This window comes from Colletotrichum phormii (genome assembly GCF_030913505.1).
Source record: "Colletotrichum phormii strain CBS 102054 chromosome Unknown BDP81scaffold_37, whole genome shotgun sequence".
Taxonomy (NCBI): domain Eukaryota; kingdom Fungi; phylum Ascomycota; class Sordariomycetes; order Glomerellales; family Glomerellaceae; genus Colletotrichum; species Colletotrichum phormii.
In genome coordinates this window covers 115201-142929 of record NW_026851479.1, presented here as the reverse complement: position 1 = coordinate 142929, position 27729 = coordinate 115201, and the positions used below count along the sequence as shown (strand labels likewise).

General features: G+C 52.4%; 9 protein-coding genes across 9 annotated transcripts; 2 read left to right on the top strand and 7 right to left on the bottom strand.

The window, feature by feature from the left end:
• Positions 1-252: 252 nt before the first annotated feature.
• Positions 253-2895, top strand: BDP81DRAFT_334726 (dynamin family protein; the record flags this gene model as incomplete). The annotated part of the gene is made up of 2 exons (XM_060585790.1): positions 253-2265; positions 2323-2895. 2 exons carry the CDS (start codon positions 253-255, stop codon positions 2893-2895), a joined length of 2586 nt encoding a protein of 861 aa, XP_060438251.1.
• A 459-nt stretch (positions 2896-3354) lies between these two features.
• BDP81DRAFT_441759 (uncharacterized protein) lies at positions 3355-4199 on the bottom strand. Its single transcript, XM_060591620.1, has one exon. It carries the CDS (start codon positions 4188-4190, stop codon positions 3450-3452), a length of 741 nt encoding a protein of 246 aa, XP_060438250.1. The 5' UTR covers positions 4191-4199; the 3' UTR covers positions 3355-3449.
• Positions 4200-6118: 1919 nt separating this feature from the next.
• BDP81DRAFT_455466 (uncharacterized protein) lies at positions 6119-6904 on the bottom strand (the record flags this gene model as incomplete). Its single annotated transcript, XM_060593065.1, has 2 exons — positions 6119-6339; positions 6439-6904. The coding sequence occupies 2 exons, from the start codon at positions 6902-6904 to the stop codon at positions 6119-6121; spliced, it is 687 nt and encodes a 228-aa protein (XP_060438249.1).
• Positions 6905-7764: 860 nt separating this feature from the next.
• On the bottom strand, positions 7765-9166 carry BDP81DRAFT_334792 (beta subunit of N-acylethanolamine-hydrolyzing acid amidase-domain-containing protein; the record flags this gene model as incomplete). The annotated part of the gene is made up of 3 exons (XM_060585797.1): positions 7765-8524; positions 8580-8707; positions 8759-9166. 3 exons carry the CDS (start codon positions 9164-9166, stop codon positions 7765-7767), a joined length of 1296 nt encoding a protein of 431 aa, XP_060438248.1.
• Positions 9167-10244: 1078 nt separating this feature from the next.
• BDP81DRAFT_466173 (cytochrome P450) lies at positions 10245-11939 on the bottom strand (the record flags this gene model as incomplete). Its single annotated transcript, XM_060594364.1, has 6 exons — positions 10245-10636; positions 10696-10896; positions 10953-10974; positions 11029-11432; positions 11490-11606; positions 11666-11939. 6 exons carry the CDS (start codon positions 11937-11939, stop codon positions 10245-10247), a joined length of 1410 nt encoding a protein of 469 aa, XP_060438247.1.
• Positions 11940-12687: 748 nt separating this feature from the next.
• BDP81DRAFT_441755 (uncharacterized protein) lies at positions 12688-13063 on the top strand. The gene has a single exon (XM_060591619.1). The coding sequence runs from the start codon at positions 12707-12709 to the stop codon at positions 12911-12913; it is 207 nt and encodes a 68-aa protein (XP_060438246.1). The 5' UTR covers positions 12688-12706; the 3' UTR covers positions 12914-13063.
• Positions 13064-16001: 2938 nt separating this feature from the next.
• On the bottom strand, positions 16002-18410 carry BDP81DRAFT_441752 (isocitrate dehydrogenase subunit 1). Its single transcript, XM_060591618.1, has 3 exons — positions 17951-18410; positions 16602-17611; positions 16002-16543 (listed from the first exon to the last, which is right to left on the bottom strand). Exons 1-3 carry the CDS (start codon positions 17981-17983, stop codon positions 16459-16461), a joined length of 1128 nt encoding a protein of 375 aa, XP_060438245.1. The 5' UTR covers positions 17984-18410; the 3' UTR covers positions 16002-16458.
• Positions 18411-19169: 759 nt separating this feature from the next.
• Positions 19170-20816, bottom strand: BDP81DRAFT_361149 (uncharacterized protein). Its single transcript, XM_060586416.1, has 4 exons — positions 20647-20816; positions 20388-20584; positions 19817-20293; positions 19170-19753 (listed from the first exon to the last, which is right to left on the bottom strand). The coding sequence occupies exons 1-4, from the start codon at positions 20748-20750 to the stop codon at positions 19650-19652; spliced, it is 882 nt and encodes a 293-aa protein (XP_060438244.1). The 5' UTR covers positions 20751-20816; the 3' UTR covers positions 19170-19649.
• Positions 20817-24880: 4064 nt separating this feature from the next.
• BDP81DRAFT_455462 (methyltransferase domain-containing protein) lies at positions 24881-26113 on the bottom strand (the record flags this gene model as incomplete). Its single annotated transcript, XM_060593064.1, has 1 exon — positions 24881-26113. One exon carries the CDS (start codon positions 26111-26113, stop codon positions 24881-24883), a length of 1233 nt encoding a protein of 410 aa, XP_060438243.1.
• Positions 26114-27729: the final 1616 nt, after the last annotated feature.

The window sequence follows — 27729 nt, the reverse complement described above, 5'->3', positions numbered from 1 at the left end:
TGCGTAACTGCGTAATCCCACATAAGCTTGTTCTTTGGTCTTTAGGCTGGGCGAACAGTAGTCTCCTCTTTAAAAGGTTCTCCCTTCCCAGAGCCGTGCCCACGCTTTGCTCTCGAGGTCCAAGACTTTCCTCGCGCAATTACCCACATCACACACACATATCGAGACCAGACTGTGATGGGATCATTGTACGAGGTTCCAGAAACCAGCCGTCACCGCCCAACTAACGTCTCTCTCAGTCCCGAACGCGACATGGCTCCCAATATCGACTCGGCGCTGGGGACGGCGGACATGGCGAATGAGCAGCGCGGCCTTCTCGAGCTCATCGACAAGCTGCAATTTGCTCAGCTCGACAATGTCAAGCTGCCCCAGATCGTCGTTGTCGGCGACCAGTCGGCGGGAAAGAGTTCCGTCCTCGAGGCCATCACTGGCACACCATTCCCCCGCGATGCCGGCGCCTGCACGCGCTTTGCAACCGAAATCCGCCTGCGCAGATCGGCCGAACCGAGTCTCAACGTCTCTATCATCCCCGACAAGAACAAGCCCTTCAGAGATCAGGAGCGGGTGAAGCAGTTTGGCGGCGCCGTCGACACCGATATGTCATTTGAGTCTCTTATGAGATCTGCGGTGGAAATGATCGCGCCCAAGAACATTCCGGGCAGATTCGCCGCTCGCGATATTTTGGTGGTTGAGAAGAGAGGTCCCGACATGCCTCTGCTTACTCTTGTCGATCTTCCCGGTCTCGTCAAGAACGCCAACAACGACCAGTCGATGGACGATATCAAGACGATTGAGACCCTTTGCGACCGATACATGAAGAGTTCCCGCACCATCATCCTCGCTGTCGTTGGCGGCAACACCGACTATGTCCAGGCGCCCATTCTCACAAAGGCACGCCACTTCGACCCCTCTGGCAGCCGTACCATCGGTGTCTTGACAAAACCCGACCTTTGCGAGTCGATCGGTCTGGAAGACAAATTCATCGAGCTCGTCCAGAACCGAGACAAGCAAAACTACTTCAAGCTCGGCTGGTACGTCCTGCTGAACCCTGGACCCCGCGATCAAGGCCAGCCCTGGCCTTCAGCCCGCGAACGCCGTCAGCGCGAAGAGGAATTCTTTGGCCGCGGCAAATGGCGTGCTCTCCCCAGCTCCATGTGCGGTGCCAATGCGCTCAAGCAAAAGCTGAGCGTTCAGCTCCAGCGTCACATTGGCCGCCACGTCAAGACACTTCGCAAGCAGATTCAGAAGGCGCTCGACGACTGCGATTCAGAGCTCAAGTCCATGGGCACTGGCAAAGACACGGTTGAAGAGATGCGCATCGAGCTCGTTGAGCTCTTCTCCAGCTCCAAGGAACTGGTCATTCCCGCCGTCTACGGTTTCTACAAGAATCCTCCTCGCAAGAACTTCTTCCGTGCCACAGCCGATCCCCGCGGTACACCAGCCCAAAACTTGCGTGCCCGCGCTATTGAGGAGAATGAGAAGTTCTCGCACCGTATCCGCCAGAACGGCCGCAAGTTCGGCTTCTCGTCGTCCACTGCCCCCGGCACGGCAGACGGGGTCACCATCAGCGAGAGCAGCAAGAGGGAGTTCGTCGGCAGAGAAGTCGAGATGCTTCTGCGACAAATCCGCGGTTCCGAATTCCCCATGGACCCGAAGCCTCGCGCGGTTTACATGCTCTTCCAGAGCTACTCTGAGAACTGGCCGAAGCTCGCCCAAGAGCACAAGGACAACCTCGGCGTCGTGTGCAATGAGTTCCTCAGTGAGGTCATCGACTTCGCGTGGCCCCAGCGCATGCGCGAGCCTCTGCGCTACCAGTTCCTCGACGTTCAGATGAAGAAGCTGCTGGCCGACGCACAGGTCGAGCTTGAGCACCTGACGCAAGACATGAACCTCGAAATCCAGCCGTACGACCCCGAGTACGAGGAGCGTCTTCGCAAGTGGCAGATTGAGACCACCAAAGATGGCGCCACGTACACTGAGGCGCAGGAGGTTTGCGAGAAGATGTTGATCTTCTACGAGCTTGCAGCCAAGACCTTCATCCGCAACACGATTACCCAGGTCGTCGAGAGACATTTGCTGCAGGGTATGTACAGCATCTTCAACTCTGTTGAGATTCTGGGCATGCCTAGTGAGACGGTCGAGGCTATTGCCGCTGAGAACAAGGAGACGCGCGACCGCAGAATGACGCTCAAGACGCAAAAGACTGCGATTGAGGAGGCCCGCGACATTTGCGCCAGCCTGGCCATGCGCAAGGAGCTGAGAATGGTAATTGACAGTTGTTTCCCCACGCCACAATTGACTATGCTAACGTCTACTTCACAGTACGCCGACGAAGATCGCGATCTCGAGGACAACAGCTCCGACTCAGACGAAGACAAACCAAAACAGACAACGACGCGCAAGCCCGTCAACAATACTGCCCCGACAAGCACCAGCCCAAGCCGCGAAACCACTCACCGCTCAAACCGCTCCCGCGATGAGCGTGAGGAGCGTCCTTCAACAAGAACCCAGCCTACCGAGTCGGCGACCAACGGCTACTCCTACGGCGGCCATCAGGCACCCGCACAGGCTCCTCCCGTCCCGACCTCACGACCGGAGCGCGCCGAGCCCGCCAAGACAAACACCAGCACCTCCCAGTGGGAGGAGGAAGAGTACTACAGAGCTCCACCCTCCCAACAGGCTGCCGCACCGAACCAGGCACCTCCCCCGCCTCCTCCTCGTCCCCAGAAGCTGAGGCCCGAGGACGCGGCATCGGATGCCTACAGCCATCGCTCGCAGTCTTCGATTTCGGAGCAGCAGCATGCTAATGGCTATGGAGGGTACTATGATGCCAATGAGCATACGCCCTCGTCTACGAGACGTGTGACTGCCAAGAAGCTGTTTGGTAGAGGTTAAGACGAAGGAGACTTCGGTAGATTGAGGCTTTCAACTTAGTTCAACGGATTTGGGACTCAGCGATGTGGTTTGTTGGGCGTTTGGCTGGATATCTCTGGTTTCCTCTGTTTTAGACAACACAGGCACTGGTATAGGTTTAGATAGCACTTCGTATGATACCATAGAATTATACACAACTTTAGTCGATATTCTATCAAATGTGACTTTCAAACGTGAGCTGTGTGATGCCAAGGGGGAATGACTCCAGGATAATGATTACTACCCAGCCTTAGCATCGCGTGAACGATGCATGTAGTCACAATATCATGCACCACAACGTTTTACTCGTTTTATCGTTTTCGGTATTATTTGACGGAGGTGCCTAGGGTCGGTTATGTTAAGTTATCACAAAAAACAAAATTGGCAACAAGCTCACTCGAGGGCATTTGGTATTCAATCACATCGCGAGTCTCAGTTTTGGTTCATTGGTCATCAATTGTCATTATAGTATACATCTAACATGCTTTTCCCATCCTTTTATGCAATGCAATATTTTTCATCCGCTAATTAACCTCTTACTCCTGAGCAATCTTCAAGACAGCCTTGCCAAAGTTCTGGCCGGTAAGCATGCCAACGAAACCCTCAGCAGCCTGGTCAATGCTATCCGTCTGGTGGATCTTGACCTTAAGCTCGCCCTTGGCAATCATAGGCTGCACCTTCTCCTGGAAGGGCTTATACTTCTCCGGCGACAAGTTGACGAGGAAGCCCTGGAAGGAGAGCTTCTTGGCGACGAGGTGGAAGAGGCCGCGGACGCCCTTTTGCTGCTCGCGCGGGGTGTTGTAGTCGGAGATCATGCCGCAGCCGATGATACGGCCCTGCTGGTTGAAGGACTCAAGGGCAGCCTCGAGGTGGTCGCCACCGACGTTCTCAAAGTACATGTCGATACCCTGGGGCGCGAGGCGCTTGAGGGCGTCGTGGGGGGACTCGGTTTTGTAGTTGAAGCCGGCGTCGAAGCCGAGCTGGTTGATGATGAAGTCGAGCTTCTCGTCGCTACCGACGGAGCCAATGACCTTGACGCCCTCGGCCTTGGCAAGCTGGCCGACAATCTGGCCGACGGCACCGGCGGCGGAGGAGACAAAGATGGTCTCGCCCTTCTTGGGCTTTCCGATCTCGTAGAAGCCCTCGTAGGCGGTCATACCGGGCATACCGAGGGCGCCGACGAAGAGGGGGAGGTCGACGTTGTGTGTGTTGGGGACCTTGAAGAAGCCGGGGAGGAACTTGGCGGGGATGGCGGCGTACTCGGCGTTGGGACCCATGAAGGAGGTGACGAGGTCGCCGGCGGCGAACTGGGCGGCGTCGGAGCGCTCGACACGGGCGACGATGGAGGAGACGATGACGGCGCCCTGCTCAAAGGGAGGGATGTAGGACTTGCCGGTCTCGGCGGGGCGCATGCGGCCGCGCATGTAGGGGTCGAAGGAGGAGTAGAGGACCTTGATGAGGATGCCGCCGTTGAGGTCCTGCTCGAGGTCGATGGGGCGGTCCTCGGTGACGAGGTCCTGGCCGGCGACGGGCAGGCCCTTGGGGACCTGCTTGAAGATGAAGGACTTGTTGGGAGTAGGCGCCATTTTGGATATGTGTATGTGGGAGTGTCTAAGTGACGGGTATCTAGAAAAGGGACTTTGTAGTGTAAAGTAGATATATGCAAGAGATGTGAGTGGTTCTTCCAAGATCCAGCTGGAGAGTATGGGATTCTCTTCGAGTTAAATATAGCGTTGAGACCTGCTCCATATCATGACGAATCCCGTCAAAGGGTCCATCGGGCCCGCGCCGGGTCCGACCTTGTGGTCCGCTTGGAGTGGTTCAATGTTCAGCTCTCCTCCATGCTCCTCGCAAACACGGAGCGACGGAAGGCATTGGAAACGGCAACGTCATGATGGAAGAACTGCCAGGCGGGGCATCCACTTTGCTTGTTCGGCCGGTGGAGATTCTTCAACAACCGGGGGTTCGCCGGCATTGGCCATGCCCATCAGGTCGTGTTTTGTGAGGTGGTTCCCGCAAAGAGGATAGCGGAATTGTTCAACGGGACTTGGCCGCTCGTTGCCCCCACGGACCCTTTCTTTTGATCTGTCAGCAGCAGCACTTTAAGATGGGCGCTAGATTTTTTTCTTCCTTTCCATTTGCCCCTCCATCTTTTTTTGGTGAAAGATGCCGCGGTTCATGGCGGGGCATATCCGGCTTTGAGATACGGAAACACATACCAGATATCGCTTGGGTAGGCGGTGTGTCTGAAAGGTCCAATCAAGCTCATCGATACCACCATGAAGGTCATTCCAGACCAGGGGCTCCTGGATTCTCTGATCTGCGGTCAAGATCGCTTCGTCAATCGTACGTGTTGACTTGCACAACTCCCGCCACTGTTGTTTGGTGGGCCTGCCATGCTGTTTCTTTCTCTACCGTTCGAGGAACTGACGATTCACTCGATTCACTCGATTCAACGGCTGAACGGGATGGTCTCGGCCCTAGGGAACTCGAGTCAGGGTGAGGCTCATCACTGACTAGCCTCGACCCAATCTTGCTTGAAGTCGCCTCTCCATTCTCTCCAAAACGTGCCACAGAAAATCTCTACCCCGTACCAATTAAGCAAAGATGACAAAGCACAAGCTCAATGCCGTTATTGTCCTGGCGCTCGACCGCCCGGAGCTGGCTGCCCCTTTCGGTGGAGGAGGGCCCCGAAAAAATAAGAACAGCGCAGAAAACTTCGGCAGTCGCCTGAGCCGTGCCGGTTGCCAGGTCCGCGGGGCGGACGGGCGGCCGAGGCTTGGTACGGTGCTGCCAACTGGGCATTTCGTACAATCGTAAGTATCCGCAACGGAGTCTGGACCACGTCTGTTGGGTGACAGGAGCCGAGGTTCGTTTCGCACTTTGTTGATGGATAGCAACGGGATTCTGGCGAGGAAAACGTGGTCCGGGGCAACTGTTGGCTTGTTGCTATATTCGGTTGAATGATTGCCCCAGTGTCAAGCAGCTTCGACCCAGCTTTCTCCCCATGATGGGATTTCTGATTTCAAAGCCAAATTTCCGCCTGAATTCCGCTCCTTGCCTCGTACTCGAACGGGAGATCCTTCTCTCTGCATCGTCCATCATACACTGATGGTTCTCGAAGTCTTGAAATCTCCGATACCCCTCGAAGATCAAAGTGTCGGCGGTAAAGCTGGCCAGGGGTCCTCCCTTGATCCATAGGTAGCTAAGCATTGGTGACGGGATGCAAGTGTTTTGCTAGCATCCTCGCGTGGCCTCGGACTGTCGCCGCTTCTCGCACTTCGCGTTCCTCGGGTGTGGTATCTGCTGTAATCGTAACTAATTCGACGCCCTCGTGGCCATTGTCAACCCAGAATTCCTCATAGCCCGTTGCCTCAAAGCCCATCTTCTCAAAGCATCGTCGTCCTTCTGGTGTCGCTGTGAGTGCTGCCAGAGTGTCAGATCATACTGATGTCCTCCTCCCGAATGAATGGATGCCAATCGAAAGTGCAATGCCAGCATGGCCAGCCACCACGAATCACTTACCTGAATAGCCGATGATCGACCATCCCTTCCTCTCTGCAGCAGCTACGACAGCCCGCATCGAAACATCGGCGAATCCTCGCACCTTGCCCTGCGCCGCAGGCACATCGAACCTCTCGACGTGAAAGACATGCAGCCCGACCTCTGAACGCTCATCGCCATCGCGAGGAAACATAGTTCCGGCGTCCACATCCACCTCCTTGGCATCTCCTGTCAGCAAATCCCGCCACGCAGGCGCCAGGATCGGGAGTGCAATGACGGCGCCAACAAGTATCGGGGCATCGCTGCTCTCGCCGGCACCGGCAGGGAGGTAGAAACAAGTGGCCATCTCGGGCGCCGCCGCCGTCCAGCTCCGGAGGCGGTCCCAGGTCAGCGGCGCGGGGTACATGTCTTGGTCGGATGCGAAGATGCCCTTGAGGACTTTGTCGGTCATTGGACCTTGTTCCAGAGCTGGCGCTGACGCTGACATGTTGGCGACCTCGGTATTGGCTACGATAGGAGCTATGATGGGATGAAGTCGAGGTGAGGTTGTTCGTGGCTGTTGGGTGTGGAAATGTCAAGATTTCAATGCTGAAGTTGGGAATCTTGCTGTTGGACAGCGGTTCCTTCCTGTTGCCTTGTCCTGACGGGAAGGCCAATGTTGGGCTGGCTCACTGGGAAGGCGCTGAAGAAGCTGCGCTGCAGGTGGTCCCCACCCAACGTGGCTTGTAACGTGGAAGCTGGGCACTACAAACGACACTTCAGCTGGCAGAACTTGAGCATCTCAGTCTTGGCTAAGCAATTGATGGATGCTAAGTTAGACCATCTATACGCATCGAATGTTCAAATGAGGGCATCAAATGCTTTTCAAAATTGCCTGATCATTGAAACGTGCAGACAGATGCTGGTCTTCCCCCTCGTAGGTGAGTGCTAAACTCTGGAATCTTCAGGGCACATTTCACTTGCAACATCCATGATGGCAGGGCTAGAATGAGTTCTCTCCCAAGGCACAAATCACAGTCGCGACCCCAACGTCACAATCCTAGGATTCTTGTAGAGTGACTTCTCTCGGGGTATTCCCTTTGCTCGTGATTCGTGTTATCGTGATATATCGTTATTCCCATGTACTCCAAGTTCTGTGCACATCCATACTACTTCATTGTACTGCCGGCTTTTTGTTGTACCCGTGTGATAAATACAGAAACCAGAGTCTTATGTGGTGCCTTCGTTGAGACACACAAGAACTCCGTTATTTGATATTTTCCTAGCACACGCAAATGAGAAACGAAGCTCCAGCTATTTCTTCATTTGGTTTCAATGAGAGCCAAGACCTAAACAGCGTCGCCAGGCTCAGAAGCTGCCAGAGTACCTAGGGCCGCGAGAGATCCAGTGGATCCCACCAGTGAGAGGGTCCATGATGCACATGAAGTGAGTCGCTTCGTTGGTGGTAGGATAAGTAGCGACCCATTCGCGGAGCTTGGCCTCATCAATGCCAGGTATCTCGCCGGATTTGCTAGCTTCGGCATCAAGCTCAAGATCCGTGCAGCAACTATTCTGCTTGGCCCAGGTGATGTCAATCCCGTTGGTAATAGCTCGGATATGTTCTATCCACTTCTCATGGAAGGCGTTCTGACGCTCCCCAGACTCCTCGATCCAGGCCTCAGATTCCATGGGCTTTGCCTGGACAGGGTCGGCGCCGTGGCGAACAGCCAAACGGCCACAGCAGCGTCGATGGTCAGGATCGTGGTTGCACTGGATCTGGAAGAGGTTGCTCGTCTTGATCTTGCCGTCGTGGAGGTCCTTGAGGATGTTCACAACCTGTTTTCCATCGCAGAGGGTCAGATAACAGGGGGAAGCGTTGAAGGAGGCGATCTTCTTGGCGATGGAGGTGATGAAAGTTGGTTTCTCGCTGTTTTCAAGGGGGTTGGGGACTTTGGTATCATAGGCGTTGGCATTCTTCGTGGAGATATTCTCATTGAGAATGATACGGCGAAGCATGGAAGGGACAGACTCGCGCAAGCCAAAAAGGACCGCAAGTTGGTGCTTAATAAGGCAGCCATAACCACACTCATGACCTGGGCGAAAGTTGAGAGAGACCGATAGGCCCTTTCTGAAATAAGTATTAGCTTATGTCGGTCTCTGGTGGAAAGAACAAGACAGCCTACCGGACACCAGTCAACATGCCGACAAAGCCAGCATAGGTGACCGATCTGGCAATCACCTCATTCGAGCCATTGCTTGTATTGACATACTCAATAATGACCAGGATATCACGTAGGACATCCATGCCCCACTGGATTGTCAGTGCCAGATATCCTTTGTGGGGACGGGGACAGAACCATACCTCAAGAGTGCGAAAATGCAGCAGACGGTCAGGACCTCTGTCACCAGCGTGGTTCTTGGAGTCACCCCTGACCAAGGCAGCTCCAGAAGTGCAACCAAGCATCAGGTCAAGGAAGGTATTGAGGGCCATGAGCCGATGAGTGGGGATGCCTGCAACCTTAGCAATGGATTTGATCTCCTTGGTCTGCTCAGGGTCAAAGACCTTGCGAAGGGTGGCCCGAGATGTGAACTTGGCAAAGCTAGACAAGGCGCCCGGAGCAAAGATCGCTTCAATCACCTCATCAAGGAGGGGGCTCACTCTTCTTATCTGGGGAGCAAGATCCTTGGCGAGCTCAATGTAGCGCTCTCCAGCAGGCTTGGCCATGTCGATCTTGTAGATTGGAATATTATCAGGTTCAGGAGTGAGCATGATCCGGAAGCACGTGGAGTGCTCGTGAGGCTGTCTCTGCAGCAGGTTGAGGGGCTCAGCAGCAACTGCCATCTTGGGGGTGTTGACCAGCGATTGAGATGGACAATGAGATGTCTTGAATGTGTCAGATTAGTTCGTGTAGCAGGAGACAAAGATATGCAATGAAGCCTTACTGTGGTGACGATGATATGAATCACTGATTGGAGCTGGAGTCTTGTCTCTTGTGTCAATGCTGGTATTGATGAAGAAGGTGAAGTTGATGACGTGAAGGTAACAATCAAAGAGAAAACCAAAAGGACCCTTAGCACACGACACCGATACTGACAGCTGTGCAGAAGGATATTTTGATAATTGGGTAGGGTGCGGAGAGGAGTCAGTATGAAGATGTGTCAATTAGAAAGGTGTGGTGGAGGAAAAAAAGTCGAGGGGTCCAGGCGAGTGGTGAAATTCAAATTCAAATAGAGGCAGGCCTTGGGCGGGTGCAGGAAGGCACATCAGAGAGCAGATTTTTTCGGCGTGCCTTCCCTCCAGATACAGCTGGCTTTCAAGTTCATGATGAGAAAGGCAGGAGCGACTAGATTGGCCTCGGCGAGCTGCTTCCTTCCCAATCAAGAAAAAGAAAGGAGGCACAGTAGCAGAGTATTTCCCCCATAATCATCTGTAATCTAAGACAGAGCGGACGTGTAAGTTTCATACGCCTCTGGACGGCTGGAAACTACCTACCCCAACTGGAGGATATGGTAGTTTTGGGGATCGAGATGACGGTCAACGTGAAAGAGACACGAGATTGTACTCGGACTTCGGTCATCAGGCGACATTACTAAAGGCTTGATGGTGCTTTCTGAGGCTCCTATCAGTACGCATTATGCCCAATCCGAAGCATTGATATAATGTTAAAAGCGGTAAGTCCCGGGTCATGATTATTGAGTGTAATTACGAGCGAATTCTAGTCTACCTCGCCCTTCGTCCAAATTATGTATAGTGAAATGGTCCTCTTATACGGACCCCAACGTATGCGGCGCCAGCATACACATGCTTTAGCACCCTTTACTCTATAGAAGCAATCTAATTGCGCCGTCTATCTCACCTCTCTCTCCATCGTGACACCCATACTACCCTTGGGTCGAAGGGTGAAGTTGGGGTTCGCAAGTTCTACAACACCATTGTATCCGGGACGCGGTGAGAACTTGAAGTTGCGCACCAGAGTAAATATGACGCTCTTCACATTCAACAACGCCATGTTTTTGGCGATGCAGCCAGCGGGCCCCTGGAGGAACGACTCCATGGCGTACGAGTCCTTGGAAGCGCGGCCATCGGACCAGCGGTCGGGGTCGAAGATGTCGGCGGTCTCTCCCCATACTAGGGGGTTGAAGTGTGCTACGGCCGGGCAGAGCGTCACTTGGGTGCCCTTGGGGACGAATATTCCGCAGACTGTGACGTCTTCTGCTGCTTCGCGAGGGAGAAAGATACCTGTTCATGGATGTTGTCAGCACATCGAACTTGAGTGAAGTAGGTTCAATTAGGCTTACCCGGGGAGTAGAAGCGCAGCATCTCCTTGAGGAAGTTGTTGACGTAGACCAAGTGTTCTGTCTCCTCGTATGAAGGATTCCAGTCTCTAGGCTTTCCGGCACAGAGACTGAGAACCTCTTGCTTCAGGCGTTCTTGTACCTCGGGCTCTGTGGCAAGGATATGCGCAATCCACATGGTGATAGATCCAGTGGTTTCGTGGCCTGTGTGACAGGGTCAGCATATGTCTTTTGGTTACTCCTTTTATTGTCATTCATACCTCCAGCGATGAAGTTCAGCATCTGTTGAACATGAGTTAGCAAAGACCGGAATCTTGATGTTCCAGGGGGACTTACGTATTCAAGAAGCTCCAAGTCAGTCCAGTTCGTCTGAGTAGCGTCCAATTGGCAGTCTTCCAAGATGAAGGTCAAGATATCGCGGTGCTCAGTCGTCTTCTCGTTGAGACCAAGCTTCTTCTCAGCAATCATCTCGGCACGGCGGTTCTCAACGCAGGTGAGGAGCATAGTCCGAATGAGAGCAACATCCTTGAGCCATCTCTTGTTGCTAGGGAGAGGAAGCCAAGAGCGAACTGGGACATGACCATCGATGAACGTGAGGATGTGACCGGAGGGAGGCTGGCGAATGATGCGCTCATACACGTCGTAGAAGTGAGCCTCAGGGATGGAGATGCCGTCGAGATCGCAGCCAATCGATCCAATGACAAATACATCAAGGGTGGCTTTCCTAATGTAGGGCTCGACTTGAGGCAGTAGTCAGTATTAGATAATGTCAAATAAAGTAAGGAAGCGTGACATACCATCGACAAGCTTAACGTCGTCTCCGCCCATGTCTCGAAAGATCGCCTCGCACATCTGGTTGGCCTTGAGCTGGAAGACTGGCAGCATCTTTCGGGTATTCTGGTTCGAAAAGGCACCTATGTAACAATGTGAGTAGTGAACAAAGAAAGAAACATCGTTGGAGAAAGGAACTCACGATTCAACTGGGTTCGCTGCTTCTTCCTCTCCTCACCCTCAGAGAACATGAGTCCATGGCCTGTGATGGGAGAAAACATGCGAGCCGCCAGCTGTGACTTTCGGAACGAGAATGCCTTTGTCTGTTGGACCTCCTTGAAAGCCGCCAGGTTGTTGACCATGAGAGTCTCAGCGTTGAGCATGGACGAGTACCGCACAAATGGCGCTTCTGGCCATTGTTTTGTCCAAGAGATGAAGATATCTGCTGGACCCGGGGTTCTGATCTGGTTGAGCATCTGACCGATCAGGAAATGACCGCCCTAACGTGATGAGATGTTAGCCATCGTTCAGTTTTTCAAAACGCGTAATGAGTTGTATCGATCCTTCCGTTGGATCGACTGAGAAAAGTTGATTGTTCTTACCTTTGGTCCAGGAAGGTGTCGTAGTGGTGAGAGAAAGAAAGGATAAAGGAATGCATTATATCCTAGGAGAACAGCACACTGCAAGGTGAATGAAGCCAAGAAGATCTTGAATCCAACTGAAAGATCCAGGTACAAGAATCTGATGCCAATAAATGCAAGTAGGAGCGATATGCCAGCGCAGAGCTTTAGAGCCATGTTCTGAGGGCAAGGGGTAAGAACGATGGTGGCGAAACGTTCAAGTTAGAAAGAGATATTAATGAAGTGATTATGATGAGTCGGGGTAAAGGTGAAGAAGATTCGGTACCAGAGTTCCGAATGAACAATGGCTGGAATGGGTAGAAAGGGAGGCGGTGGGTGGAGAGGCGAAGTGGGTGGAAGGGTGAAAAAAGTAAAGTCGAGAGGTGGGAAGTTGAACTGAGCCTTTTTGTTAACGTCGAGAATCCTCAAAAGTTCGGACGACACTCATTGAGCAGGAGCGGATGCCTATCTTTAAGGAAAGAACGAAAACTCCCGCAAAAAGGAAAAGCAAGCTATTGTCGATAGTCCTCCTTTCACCTTTACCTGCATTTTCTACCGGGCCTTTGACCCGCCAAACATATCACTCAAAATGGACTTCGTCCTAGACCGAATATGCAACTTCGATGCTTACCCCCCTAAGACATCACAATCCTTCGCCAGGGATTTCAAGCCATGCCCGGACCAACGGTATCGAAGACAGACAAGCAAACAATTCCCACGCAAGTCAAAACGCCACCAAACGCAACTCCCAACAATGTCGACAGGATGACCCCGGCCGGCATCTGCACTTCTTTGATCACAAGACAACGATAATTCAAGTCTTGTTGTAACACAGAAAACGAGCCACTGGATCTGTATGTCCGGAAAGACACGAGTGCTGTTTCGCTCCAGGGTTCTTTACATCCTTGTCGGGGGCCTGACGTTGATGAGGGTGGGGTGGAAGAAGAGGATCTCGAGAGTGAGACTGATCCTTGCTCCCGCATCGCTGACGCCCACGCTAGAAGAGCCGATCCGCAAACCTCCCACGAGAAGGTAAGCAACTGGCGACGTCTAGTGCAAGGGGGGTCAAGAGAAGCATATGCGCCAAGAAGGCAAACAAACTCTCCTTTCACGACTACCTCGACGGCGAGAGAATTCGGCTGGCCATTGACGTCTTTAGGAATGAGCGGTTGAAGAGGGGATAGTGGAAGCAACGGCCAACGCCCGCTGAAAAGCATGGCCTTTGCAAGAAAGGAAAGGCCATATGGCATACAATCTGTGCCGGCCACGGCGGATGCTGCCGCGACGTTACACGAGTCCCGGATCTTTGGAACATGCCCCCCCGTTCTCGCGGCAGCTCGTTCCCCAGGTCGAATGAGACACCAGAGATTGCGTCTGCCTGCAGAGACAGTTGGAATCAAGACATGCTGATTCGTCGCATGCCAACTTTCAAAAGCCCCGACTATCCAACCAGCATGCGACAAAAGGAGGTAAAAGGGGGAAACTATTGATGCCGGCTAAACAAGTTGGGAAATCCTTGCGAGCCTGGGTGCTCTCTTGGCCTCTTGAGCGGTTGGCAGCTGGCTCTTGCATAGATATATGTAGCCATACTCTGCTCGCCGAGGGCGAACGCGGGTTCTTGCTGCTCGAGGCCTGGTCTGCGAGACGGGTATTTGCTGCATCGTCACTTCAAGATGCACGCGCAATGCAGGCTCTGTTCAAGATGTGAAATCTCAAGAGGTTCGGAAACTCAACCCATATGTCTCGACTCGCGATTGGTGGATATATGTGCTCTCGGCTCCCTCTTTGTGCGACGATGCAGTTCCTCCACGCAGCGAGGCCTTCCTCTCAGGGGCGTGTGTGATTCGGCGTTGCAGATGATGCTTCCTTGCGGCCTTGCTAGGATGGTCTGCGAGATCTGGATTCTGGATACCGACATATCGCACGCTCATGGGGCCGGGGGTGTTGGTTCCTATAATTCTGTCTCTGATCCGGCGGAGCATCTGCGATCGATCGTACAGAGATCTGCCAGAGGACCCAGAATTACGGCCGTCGTCGATTCCCGAAAATCGCTTACACAAATTGGGTGGCTGAAACTCGGCCAATGGGGACTTGTGTAGTTGACTTCCGCGGCCCTTGTCTGATACATCATGCCGCCGACGCGGCGCTTCGAGATAGTGTGGGCTGTTTTTCGAGCGCAGAGCTGAGGCGGGTTGGAGGCGAATGCGATTGTTTGCTTCTTTGGCGACTGTATTCCTGCCGGGGATCCTTCACTACCGGGTGAGGAAATTCAGAGGTATGTGATATAATTGAGTCAAGGATGGCGTCGGTTTTGAGGAACTCGTACAAGACTGTATTAGAGTTGTAAGAGGTACTCAAGTACCCTCTTAAGCCAAAGAGAAAATCTAGAGTCACACGAGAAAAGGGGCAACTCGTCAGAGATGACATGCTGTCTCAACGTCGACTCCTCTTAAGATCGGGTGTCTCTCACCCAGCACTTCACACCCCCTGTTTCCGCCCCGACGTGATGGCGTAGGGGTAGATGCAGAATCGCAGATTGTCATCAGAGATTACTGAACCTGCCGGGGTGAGATGTGACACGAGACACTCTGAGCGTAATCTGGGTCTACCCAGGAGCCGGGCTGCTAGATCGTTCGTGTATGAGTAACTTTCAGTCTCTTTCAAGATGGCTGATCGTCAGACCTGAGCTGTTATTTTTGGGTCAGTAATTAAGCTTGTTAGACATGAGATGTGTAGACTATCGATCTTGTCCTCGTTGACTAAATAGGGAAGTTGTACGTACTGGCTTCATCAGGCTTTGGATAATAGGCACATAAGCTGTGTCTATAGTCTATTGAGAGTGCTGCGCAAGAGCTGAATGAATACACTACGTAGCTGATCTAGTTTGCTCCTGTGAAGGAGTCATCGGTAACAGCGTCCGTTTAAAGATTTTCAACAAGCAGAAGCCTGTTTGCCAAAAACATGACAACCAGAGTTACGGTTAGCCATGTTTGTCGCTTTCTCTGCCGTAAGCTAAAACCAACATCACCATATCATCTTTCAAAGTCAGAGGTTCGTCAATTCACGCCAGGATCTAGCTGGTACTAACAATCGGTACTTTTGCTTCAGTCGTAGTGTCGATACTACCAGTAGCAGACCAAATCAAGCCAATAGAGGCAAGTAAGAGTCTTTCGAAAAACCTCAGTGCGATGAATTTTCCAAGAGCAGCAGGAAACGTCCGAGAGAATAGAGTCTTGAGCTGAAAACCGGCGCCCATTGGATTTGTTGTCCGGATTGATTTCTCTCACATAATTTAAGCAATTCTGGTTGAGCCTCTCATTCACTTGACAATACCTTAATTTCTTGATAGCAGCTAAGGTCTCCCGCAAGTCAACTGAAGTGACGATTGCACGCAAGCCGAAACACAAACTTGCGATGGATACTCTCACTTTTGCGACGCTAGACGTGCAACTCTACCGACCAGATTGCTTCCAAATGACTCTTCACTTTCGCAAAACCAATAAAGCAAGCAACTTGCAAGTTGTCTCTCATCCCCAATTGACCCACATTCTTCACTCTTAGGTTCTTCAAGCCTGAAGAAAGCGCATCGAAAAGGCTTAACCTCGGCAAATCCGAACAGCCCACCACCAAGCGGCCGAGACATCGGCGGCCGAGCATGATCTCGGATTGCCGATGTTATCCGAGTCAGCACGCCGCCAGCCCTCCGAGCCGAAGCCAGACGCACCTCCGAGGAGGTGCAGGTAGCGGGGCTGCTGATTCGCTGCTACGGTATGCATGTGCCCCACGTAAGAGGCGAGGCTGAGGAAACTCGATGGACATTGATGCGATTGATGTCGTTTCGTTCGGCGCAAGGCTATGTATACTCCGAGCAACGTCGGTGATAGTGTATGCCTGGTCACAATGCGAAACTGGTTTGAGGGGCACGAGTCGTCGAATGGGAACGCGAGCATTCGTCATCAATAGATAACGAACTATGTTTGGAATCCGGGGGAAGTGTCACTATTAACATATAAAAGAGAGCACGCAGGGCAAGTAGATCTCGGTAAGGGATTTTTCAAACAACGAAAAAGGAAATCATATGCTTTGCGTGACTCCTATGCTACGTACAACTGGTACAACTACAATCTCCCAGCAAGACCGAGCCTTCCTCCCAGTGTCCAAAAGAGAAATCTATTCCTCCGCTTGTTTATGCAATTCGGCCGCGTCGGTGGTATCTATCTCCGTCCCAGTCTCGCCTCATTTCGAGTCTAATCGCATTGTCGGGGAAAAAAGGTAGGTAAATAGGGGGTCGTTTTGAGGAAGGTGGGAAGCCGCCCGCTGTGGTTGGTTTATCGTATAGCTACAGGGATGATGGTGTATGGTTTTGTAGCTATATTTACAAGGTGTCCATCTTGTCGAGGATGGCCTTGGTGAACTGGTGGGTGGTGGCCTCACCGCCCATGTCACGGGTGCGGACCTGGCTGTTGGGTCGTTAGCAGCTATCCTCATTTCTGTCCCAGGAGATACGAAAGAACTTACCCCTCGGCGATGACGCCGTAGATGGCCTGGGAGATGCGGTTGGCGTGGTCATCGAGACCAAGGTGACGGAGAAGCATGGCACCGGACAGGATCAAGGCAGTGGGGTTGGCCTGGTCCTTGCCCTTGATGTCGAGACCGACGTGACGGCAACCGGGCTCGAAGACGGCAACGTCACGGCCCATATTGCAGCCGGGAACGATACCAGCACCACCGACGAGGGCAGCACCAATGTTGGACAGAATGCCACCGTAAAGGTTAGGCATGACCATGACGTCGAACTGCTGGGGCTTGCTGACAGCCTGCATGGAGGCGTTGTCGACAATCATGTCGTTGACCTCGAGGGTGGGGTAGTCGTTGGCGACGCGGTGGAAGGTGGAGCGGAAGAGACCGTCAGCCAACTTCATGATGTTGGCCTTGTGGATGCAGGTGACCTTCTTGCGGTTGTTGGCCAGGGCGAAGTTGAAGGCGAACTTGGCGATGCGCTCAGACTTGGCGCGGGTGATGATCTTGAGGGACTCGACGACACCGGGAACGGACTGGTGCTCGAGGCCAGAGTACTCACCCTCAGTGTTCTCACGGATGATGGCGAGATCGACACCCTCGTGGCGGGTCTGGTAGCCGGGGATGTTCTTGATGAGGGAGATGGAGGCGTAGATGTCGAGCTCCTGGCGCATGGCGACGTTGAAAGACTGGTGGCCGGAGCGCTCAATGGGGGTGTGCAGGATACCCTTGAGGCCGAGCTTGTTACGGCGGAGGGAGGCGACGGACTCGCGGAAGAGATCCTCGGTCTTCTCGGGGGTGGTGGTGTTGAGACCAGAGACCTCGACCTGCTCCCACTCAATGGGGACGTTGTCGGCCTTGAAGATGGTCTTGACGCTCTCGGCGACCTCGGCACCGATACCGTCACCAGGGATCAACGTGACCGTGTACTTGCCGCCAAACTTGGTGGGCTTGAAGATGTCAGAGCCGACCGTGGCGTAGGCGCGCGCGGGCTGCGCGGTGCGCAGAATCTGCGTGGAGGAGAATTGTTAGCCATTTGTCCGTGGGTTATCGTGGCATATCTGGTTGCATGTGTGGCCATCTGCTAGTGGCCGTGTATACTGTGTGCCTGCCAATGTGTCTGCTTCTCGCGTATTCCTTTCATATTCCTTCATCCAAATCGCCATGGTCGTGTTGTCTGCGTTATCTGCTGGGTCGCAATTTGGTATGTTGTTGTTGTTTCTCCCCCTCTTACATCGCAGCCTTCCCTCCGCGATCACGATGCACAGACACACCAAGAAAAAAAACCACGTCGCGGGTGGCACAACAGGAAAGGGACTCAATTGGAAGTTGGCAGAGAGGCAACGTACCTGCGCAGTGCGGGCGGATCCTCGGGAAAGCATCGTGACGGTCGTGGGTGCCTCGTGAGGGTATTCGCGGAGCAATAGATGTTGTTCGGGATCGGAGGAGTTGGAGAGTGGAAGAATTCAGAAAAAAGAGTGGAATTCGAGAGAGGCAGAGTTGCTGGCTGTCAAATGCCGCAAGAGCAAGGTACCACGGCGACAGACGGGACGGTAACTGGGAACGGTACACGGTCAAAGTACAGACCGAAGGTGGCAGGCACTGAGGCAGGCTTTTTTTTCCTGCTCTTTCTCGGCTGGCGCTGGCCGTCGTTCTTTCCGTTCTCTCTCCAACGCCTTCGCAGGTGGGGCACCCTGGGGATTCCGTAAGTGGCTGGTCTCCAATTCTCTGCCGTTTCCAGCAGTCTGAATGGCTGAGATGAACAGAAAGACCCGCTTTATTCTTTTCCGGGCGGTCGGAAGAATGGAGGACGACATCCGCGGGAAAGAGAGACTGCGCTGCTCGCGCCTGCTTCAATGTTCAGCCAGTGCTGTCACTCGGGAAGGGAAGGAACCAAACGTGGGGCACCTTGCTCTTTTCGGTTTTAGCGCCTCTTTTCTCTTTCTTCGCGGTTGAGCCTCGGATCTGGACTCACAGCATCCCACGACGTCACGTGTCTCAAGTCAATTGTCACTGGCTCGTCAATGCCCTCGGCAATATGCCGACCTCGAGATAGTTCTTCATCCCAAGCCGCCCGAACTCCGCCTCCCTCGGCACTTATTAGGAAGGCTATACGCAGCAAGATCCCATCATGGAGACTTTGTAGCATACCACGAGAGATTCGCTTATCAAGATCCGTTGCTCAACTGCAGCTGTGGGAAACCCAAGATACCAGTCTATTTCTGCTTCTGTAAGCGCGGACGCAAGGCTATACCGCGCTACCTCCGCCAACGTATGGCCAAAGTAAGTATTGATTTCTTGTTAGGTTCTGCTAAGGGAGCCTCTCTTCTATGCGAATGGATAGAGGAGACCAATTTCTTTTCCGAAATTTGCCCGAGTCATTGAACAGGAACGTTAGGTGAAGACGGTAGCTTGTAACATAGTTTAGATTAGTATAGACCATGTCGGCATAGCGCCCGGCACGTCCTTTTGTTACTAGACGTTAAATACATCATCATTATCATCATTATCAACTCATCTTGACCTCTCACTGATTGCTCATGTAAGACCTCATGTATTGATTTGAGGCTTCATCTCATCATTCATTATAGACCTCATACGGGCGTTTTCGGTCAACGTCGGCTATCTGACATCTTCAGTGAGCCGCGCCCGCCCATTCTTTCCGGAGAAATCCCCGCCAGCCCACCTCTCCACTCCTTTTGTGAGACCGCCAAGTCGGTCTTAGACCTCCCTGGCCGTATTTGCGATGCTGCGACTTCATTCGGCCGAGCGCGCGACCTTCACTCACGACAATACGGATGACTGCAGACGAATAACATCAATTGTGATCTCGACAAGAACAATTCGAGCTTGTGATGTGATTCAATTCCGTCGATTTCAGAAAAAAGATGTAGCATACGGCCAGCAGACTCAATCAGAGGTGGCTAAGACCGCGAAATCGCGGAGGCATCCTCCTCGCAACATCGCAAAGGCTTGCCCAGCCAGCCTCACATTCTCAATGAGTGTAGGACCCATATAAGGGAAGCGAATACAGCACTTTTCGCCAGCTTACCCCATGATTTCGATCCCATTGTAACCAGATGGTTCGATTCCCCATTCGAAACAGTCTGCCCATAATCGTCCTCCCTCGCTCTTACCCAGAGGAGCTCCGCCTATGATGGATCACAGTATCAGCCAATGTGTAGTCTTCGCTATCGCGCGCACAGGGTACTCACAGTTCATATTCTGGATAGACAAGATGCGCTGCTGGCACAGCTGCGGGGTCAGTCCGCTCACCTCGTCCTCCACGATCGACTGGACGGTTTTGCCCGCAGGACAAGCAATGGTATCATTCTTCGGCTTGATCCAGAAGTGAATCATGCCGACATCGTACAGCCTGGTCCTGTTCGTCGGATCGTCAACCTGGCGGTTGTAACTCGTGAAGTAGTGTCCGTCTTTTCCAAGCTCATACACGTCCTTGACGAACTGAGCGGCCCCCTTCCCTCTGATCGTCGCGATGGCGTTATCGCAGAAATCTTTGACAATTGCGTTCGTGGGCAGGTATGTCGGCCGTTCGTCCTTGGCGTTCCAGCATTCTCCTCTTCCGTTCTCCAGCACCGGTTGTTCTTGGTACACATACGTGAACTTGGCTATTCCGCAGCCCTCGTAGTTCATGCTGATCTTTTCCTTCATCCAGAACTCCTCGCCGCGGCCTATCGAGTCACCGTCAGAATTGTAGCTCATCTGGATAACGACCTGGAGCTGTAGTAAAACGTGAAGTAAGCTGATGGGGCCGAATTCACTTACACGGACCCGCGTTGCGCAAAGTGCTAAAGACTTGCACGCAGCTTCCTTCACAATTCCCACCCGTGTCTACCCAATCGAAGGTGACTTTTCTAGCTCTGTCTATTCTCCCCTGGTTACCACCGAATACACCAGTCCATGGCCCGTCTGCCCAATCCCCTCCCATGTTGTCAATTGTGCCACACATCTTGTTGAGTAAACTGCGGCATGTTTGCTTCAGCATGCTCATTCAGCACTGTCAAAAGAAGACGGGATATCTTACGGCCACCAATTATAATAGTAGACTTGCCATTTGTCAGGGCAGGTGATGTTGTAGACGGGAGGGTCATCCAAGTCTGATAGCGTAAGTTCGTTCATTCCCATCATGCCCGCTCCGCCGTTCTTTTCGACGTAAGCATCGATGTCCTCTTGCGTGAAGGTGTAGGTCTTGATCGGAGCTGCGGGCTTTGCGGTCTCGGGGAGATCGACCTCGACAACATTCGTTGGGGATGCCAGGGCGATGCCGAACACAGCGGCGAACGCCCAGAGGAGGCTCACGATGGTCAGCATCGTGGAAGGAGACAGGGAAAGGGCGTGATGAAAATCGTAATGCCGAGGATAACGAGAGTGGAAACTTATGGCCGAACAAGGCCTTGAAAATGATGATCTAGCGGATGTGATGAATCTTCGTGGCTGAGAGGCAGAAGGATGGAGGCCATGAGAAAATTGGTCTTGCCAATGCCCCTTTTATCTCCAGTTGTCTCCTCTCAAAGCCTTGGGCGATGCTTCAACGTTGTCAACCGTCCTCAATCATCGTGTGTTCAGGAAATATCGTAGCTGATGATCTGTGTGACTACCAAAACGCTGGACATGATAACGAAGTTCCTCGAGGTGGCAAAAATGAACTACTCCAATCGCGATACCATCTTCTGCCTCTTGAGAGTTCGTGTTACCCTCGAAAGAGAATCCAATAGGGATGTCTACCTCTCGTTCCGCGCCGTTATAGTGTAACCGCAAACTTGGGCCTCGTCTATAGCCCAAGACATCTCATCTCTTGGTCAGACTCGAGATCGCACAATCGACTCTAATGAGATGGACATTTATGATATCGAAGCGACGTGGAGGCAAACATGCAGTTTTCAATATTCAGCTGACCTCAACTAGGACAGCCAACACACAGCCACATCATGAGTTACGGCATGATACTGCCTTCCATCCATAATGCGGGAGCCTACATGAATGCGAAGATCACCCAAGCAAAGCCAGGTCTGGAACAGATGGTCGCTTGGGATTCTCGAGCCGGGCCGTCACAGCTCATGCCTGGAGCCCGACTGGATAAATGCACGATTATCGTCCCAGATCCAAGGTTCCTTCCCGGGTCCCTAAGTAGTGGGATTTCAAGTTCCCGCTCACCTTCCTATGAGATCAAATGGAGCTCAAGGCAGTTGTGAGGGAAGAATCTTCGAAAGAGATGACATTGCCTACATAAAACGTTACAAAAGGCTTGCAAAACCAATCTTCCGACGGAATCGTCATACAGCGTACAACTAATACCTCCGAAGCCACCGAACCTTAAGGCCCGCTAGGCTGTATTGCGCGAATGAGATGGCAGTGTTGTAGATATGCCAAAGCAGCATGGCCATCGTGATATCAGGCAACCATTTCCCACGATCCCACGTTGGTCTCATGTCGTGATATTCGGTGTTCTGAAGGCGACGAGTCGGAGGAGTCCCATCCTATTTTTCGCTTATCTCTGCGGCTGGGAGGCAAGTGTTCTTAGGCGACCGTAAGAGTGAACCACAGACTTCGAGCAACTATCGTGGCATTCGCCAAGACTTCTCGAAATACAAATGACCTCGACAAAGAGCACGAAAGCATACAGCCGCATCTGTGTATCCTAAATAGGCACCGCGGGAACTATTCAGGGATTCCGATCCAAAATGGGTCGTCGGTTGTGTTTTAGGCAACCGTCTTCGTCCCGGTTACCGGCAGGAACCCGTCTCGTCACCGCCACACGCTGAAATGCCCGGCCTTTTCTCCGCGGGGCAACACCAAGCCTTCTCGACCGGCAAAGCGAGTCGATAACGTACCACCTGACTGGAACGTTTTTCGTGTACTAATGGTTGATGTGAACTTCCATAGATGGGGCTGTGGAAATTGGACTTTCAAGCGACAGTTGCAGAGGAAACCCTCAAAGTACGCTTGCGTTCTACCACATGCCGATGAAATGAAACCATCGAGATCCACTACCAGGTTGGCTCATGAACGAGACAAGATGTAGACGTGCTTAGCACGGCGCCAGCTTGCCGAACACCTAGGTTCCCGGGCCGTACCCAAGGGGAGTCTGCTACACTTGCATCATGATTAACGAAATAGAGGGCAACCTGACATGATAATGCCAGACTCCAGGCTGTGCGTGAATAATAATTTTTGTACTTAGCCTAGAGCTTTTGATGCACGCTGAGTCTTACTGAGTGTTCATTAAGTTGAACCCGGCAGCTACGAGTTCAGTGGTATCTACCTAAGTAGACAGCTACAAGTGGTCAGACACTGTCAACCTTGGAGTCACGGGGGTCAGGATTGACTCCGACTGGCTTCTGTTCTTGGGAAATTGTGTTACTCGAAGTGGTGACCAACCAGGCCCGGAGTCATGATCGTGACTTCTATCCCTTTGGCTGACTTACACAACAAATGCCAAATATTCATCCGGCTGCTCTCGTGTTGACTTTGGACTATAGGCCCTTGCAATGATAGCTGTAATAAAGTAGGAGATCCTATTGACGAATGCCGTGACAAAGTATTTAACCAAGGTATTGGGCAGTTACTCTTCACCGTTGAATCACGTATTGAGCTAAAGGGGCCTAATCTGTGTTGCAGCAAAAGTCACTGGGCCTCTGTCTGAAGAATTTACTCTAAGTCTAGAGGAGCTACTGACCGATCATTGCGATGTGACTCAGCATCAACTTCTTCCTTGTCCTTGAAGGATATCTAGAAGTAACAGAGTGACACAAAATGCCACAAGAAGTCATTGCACGTATCATCTCTCGTTTATCTGCTAGAGTCTTTATGGGTGAAGAGTTTAGCAGAGTTGATAAATGGGTGCAAGCGTCTGCTAGTATACCGAAGCATCCTTCTGTCGTCTGGCAACTGGGTTACTACCCTCGGTGGTTTCGACCTTATCTCCACTGGTTTCTACCGTCCTGCAAAAACGTTCGAAGCTGACTGAGCGACTGCCGAAAGGTGTTGATGCCTCACATTGCTCGCCGAGAAGCCAGGAAAGCCGACGGCGAGGACTTTGACGATTCATTGGAGTGGTTTGACCAAATTCACACTTCAAATTATGATCTCGCTACAGGATAAGATAACAACTTACCCTCACATTGGTGGCAATCCATACCACGAGCGATCTCTCCATGATAGACCTCGCCCTAAATCCGGAGCTTTTACAAACCTTACGTGGGGAGTTGGTCCAAGTTCTGAGTGTTGGATGATTGAAAAAGACCGCTTTCTCGAATTTGAAGCTCATGTACAGCGTGATAAAAGAGTCTCAACGTCTGAACTTGCCCGTGTTGTTGTGCACTAGGTAAATCAAGCTCGGTTCCCTACTCTTGCTGGGAGAACTTGACTAACCTCCAACGTCAGGCAACCTGGCGCCGTCTTGCTACCGCGAACATCACTCTTTCCAACGGAAATGTGATCCGTAAAAGTCAAAAGGTAATTCGTAATAACACCCATATGTGGGGCGAGAATTTGTATCAGAACTCTACCGAATATGATGGCCTACCGATGCTTCAACATGCGGGGGACAGATGACGAGAAATACGCTCATCTCGTCAGTACCAGCATCAAACACCTTGGGTTCGGGCATGACATAAACGCTTGCCCTGGGTGATTCTTGACGGCTTAAATACGACTGGAAGCTATCTGATGGGCACAAGCCTGAGATCACCGGGTTTGGGATGACTCTACTTCTTGACCTATTTGTGAAAATCCTGGTTCACCAGCGCCAAGAAGAGCTTGACCTTGAATCCCTCGCATCGTAGATGTCACGAGCTTGCAAGAGTGGGATATCTTGGGGGACAATCAAGGATTGGATGTATGTGGCGCTTTTTTGTGTAAGGTATTGCTAGTCAAGCCAGTCAACTGTTTACATTGTGTACGGTTGACGGTCACTTTTAGATACTCCAGCAATGAATTCTGGTTCCATAATGCGCCCCGGTCCAACCCTGCACAAACGAGTTACAGTCTTCACCTGTGCATTTTGGATAACAGGCAGACATGGAGTGGAAAAACTTCTAAGTGCATCAATTGCGGAATGGTACAACGTGTCGGACTGAGCTTGGTGTCCTGTTCTTGCGCATAGTCGATGACTATTGTATTTTTTTATTATGTTACCCTCAAAGCAACATGAAGCATCTAGGTGAGCCTCGAGGGAGCTCCGAGTGTCATTTCTATCAAATATACCGCCATGTCGTTTGGACAAATATCCAGATTCCCTAAACACCTCGGAAAAACAATCACTGCTTCTGCGCAATGATTCTGTAACTCGTCGTCACCAGCCGCATGGTGTCCATCTTGACAAAGGCCTGCCCATCCAGGCAAAGCCGATTGATCAGCGTCTTGAAGTGGGGCGGCAGCAGGTGAACCTTGACCAGTCCAAGAATGACCTGCCGCAGACTGCGGAAGTAGACATCGGCTTTGTCGATGAGCGGCGCCTGTAATCCATCTATGCTCGCGTTGTCGGACTTCAAAATGGAGAAACCGGCGTCTGTCAAGGCCTTTTCGAAAGTTTCGGGCGTCGGGGTCCCCACAGCTCCGATCAGCGGCTTTGTCCGCCGCATCAGCTCCGCATGCTCCGGGCTTGTCGCATCGTACGCCGGCAGGCTAACCCAATCCAGCAACGAAATCTTGGCACCAGGCTTGAGGACGCGGCGCAGCTCGCTGAATAGTTTCGGGAGGTCTTTGCATAGGCTGAGTGCCTGGATCTGGTAGAATGCGTCAAAGGAATTGTCCTCGAACGGCAACGGCAGCTCGTTCATGTCCTGGATTGTGAAGCTGTTTTGCAAGCCCATCTGCGCGGTGAATTCCCTGGCCTGGGCGACCTGGTTCGGGTCGATGTTGAGACCGGTGACCACGGCGCCGGTTACGGCCGCCATGTGGGCCGCGACTCTTCCGCGACCGCATCCGAGATCTAGAACCTTTTCTCCGGGCTTCAGACCAATGTCCCGGGCGATGGACTCCTCATACAGCATCTGATTGTCGAGAACGGACGCCTTCTTGTCCATCAGAGGCGGGATGTACATCTTCTCCACATCGCCCAGCGCGCAGAGGTGATTCAAGACTCCATAGTAAGCCTGCAAGCAGTCGCCAACTTTGGCCTTATAATCTGGGCCGAGCGTCTTGACCATTTGCTCCTCATCTGCCCAGTCGAGGCTGTAAATGACGTAGGACGCCATGAAGTCGTCGACTTGTCTTGGCGTCAAGTCAAGGAGGTACTTGAATGACTTCCAGAACGTCTTGGAACGCTTGGGCGATGCTGTGCGATTAATCTCATGTTTTGCGCTGTTGTTGCCGTTGTCGCTATTGCTGCGGCCGAGATGCAGACCATGCTTTTTCTTCCACGATGCCTGAGCGGCGGGCTTTAGCGTTGAGACGTCATCTGAGGTCTCACTGGGACGGGGGCTCGTATCACCGACGTGAGGTATTGTTGTCGCCGATGGCGGTTGCGCAATCGCTGCCGCTACTGACATGACTGCCGGTGGAATGATAGATGACGTGCGAGTGGAAGAGATTAAGGGGCTTGTGTTTGTATCCGTGGGTGAGAGGTAAGAGAGCCAACGGGAGGAGGGGAGTCGAAAGAGGTAAGAAAATAAGCAAGCTGGGTATCACAGTGTGCACTCAAGAAATGATGGAGAGGCCAAAGGGAACAGGTGATGGGCGATCCAAAGTCCTTTATACATGGTACTCTCATTTTCTTTACTCGCCTGTTTGGGATCGATCAATCATCTGTGACCAAAATGGCAAACCACCCAGTCAAAGAACGAGAAAGATCTGACGAAGCCGCAAACCGGATTGCTTTCTAATCTCTCGTGACGCTGCTCGGGATGGACGGAGGTATGTCCGATGATTCCGACTGGGTCCAACAATCACCAGACCACTCAAAAAGGACGGGAGCTCCAGCGCTGGGACTAGCAGCCAGCCCATCATCAGCTAATAACACAAGGGGCAGGAAAAGCAGCGCCTTCGAACGTCCCGAGCACATCAAGATAGAGGGGGGAGAGAGCAGAAAAGCCCGCGGGGGGCGGACGCAGCGGACGGACTGGACCCCCTGGCTTACGCGCTGAGTCACCTCCGGGGCCACTTGATTGTTCGATAAAGAATCTGTCCACCAGGCTCTGTCCACCAGGCTCTGGTGCGACGTGTGTAACTGTAAGGTCCTGCCTGTCCTTGTCTGGACTCTACCGCCTTGTAAGAACGTCCGCCCTGCGGTCTACGCCGCCGTTGCATTGAGTTTTACGCTTCTCTCTCTTGCCCTTGTCCATTGGCTCCTCTGTCCCGCTCTTTTCCATTCGTTGCGCGTGTGTGTTCGTAGCATTTCGACGTCATTGTGGCGCTCTCTGCATGGCTTCTAAAATTTTGTTGTTCTCTTTACCGGCTTACTCCCGGTGGATTACTATCAAAGCCCAAATTCCCCCCATTTGGCCCCATTTAAGACCACTTTATTAAGCACACCCGGCATGGCACGCGGATCCCGCGTTCGTCGCGATAGGGCTGATGTGGCTGGAGCTGTGTGGTTAAAGCGGTCATGAAGCGCCGGCGAAAGGGCGAGGGCGCCGGTGGTCATGGCGGCCGCTTGTGTTTCGCCATGTGTGGCTCAGCTATTGCTCCAAAGTGTGGTTACGTCGTGGACTCATCACCAGCGGAGAGATGTGATGAATGGATGGATTGTCAATGATACGATGAAACCACTTCATTGGACCAGAGAGAACCTGTAATTTGGATCAGGATCACTTAAGCTTCTCCTTGCCATTCTTTGCCATACTCTACCATCCGACCGTCGTCACTCTTGTCTTTTTAAACTACACATGGCCTCAGCTTGGCATCGGGCACTGCCTTGCTCCCATGAGCCGCAATCCGGCCTGGACCGGTCCGCATATTGCTGCAGCCCAAAAGATTATTCACAGCATGCATTGTTCTTTCCAGGGCCTGGCTCGACCCATCTGTTCGATCATCAGACGTTCGAGGTAGACTTGCTAGGGTCTTTGGCGGCGGCCTCTTCATTTCATGTGGTCATACGTACCAGGAATGGCGCGGCCTGTCTCAACGATAATTGCTGGAGTCCAAGCTCAAAGTCAACTCAACTCAT

Coding starts and splice junctions, on each gene's coding strand:
- BDP81DRAFT_441755 (XM_060591619.1), top strand. CDS start 12,707: ATGCTTACCCCCCTAAGACATCACAATCCTTCGCCAGGGATTTCAAGC.
- BDP81DRAFT_361149 (XM_060586416.1), bottom strand. CDS start 20,750: ATGATGGGAATGAACGAACTTACGCTATCAGACTTGGATGACCCTCCC. Junction 20,585..20,646: donor TACTATTATAATTGGTGGCC/GTAAGATATCCC, acceptor AACATGCCGCAG/TTTACTCAACAAGATGTGTG. Junction 19,754..19,816: donor GTCTATCCAGAATATGAACT/GTGAGTACCCTG, acceptor GATCCATCATAG/GCGGAGCTCCTCTGGGTAAG.
- BDP81DRAFT_441759 (XM_060591620.1), bottom strand. CDS start 4,190: ATGGGTCCCAACGCCGAGTACGCCGCCATCCCCGCCAAGTTCCTCCCC.
- BDP81DRAFT_441752 (XM_060591618.1), bottom strand. CDS start 17,983: ATGCTTTCCCGAGGATCCGCCCGCACTGCGCAG. Junction 17,612..17,950: donor GATCCGCCCGCACTGCGCAG/GTACGTTGCCTC, acceptor TCCTCCACGCAG/ATTCTGCGCACCGCGCAGCC. Junction 16,544..16,601: donor TACGGCGTCATCGCCGAGGG/GTAAGTTCTTTC, acceptor ACGACCCAACAG/CCAGGTCCGCACCCGTGACA.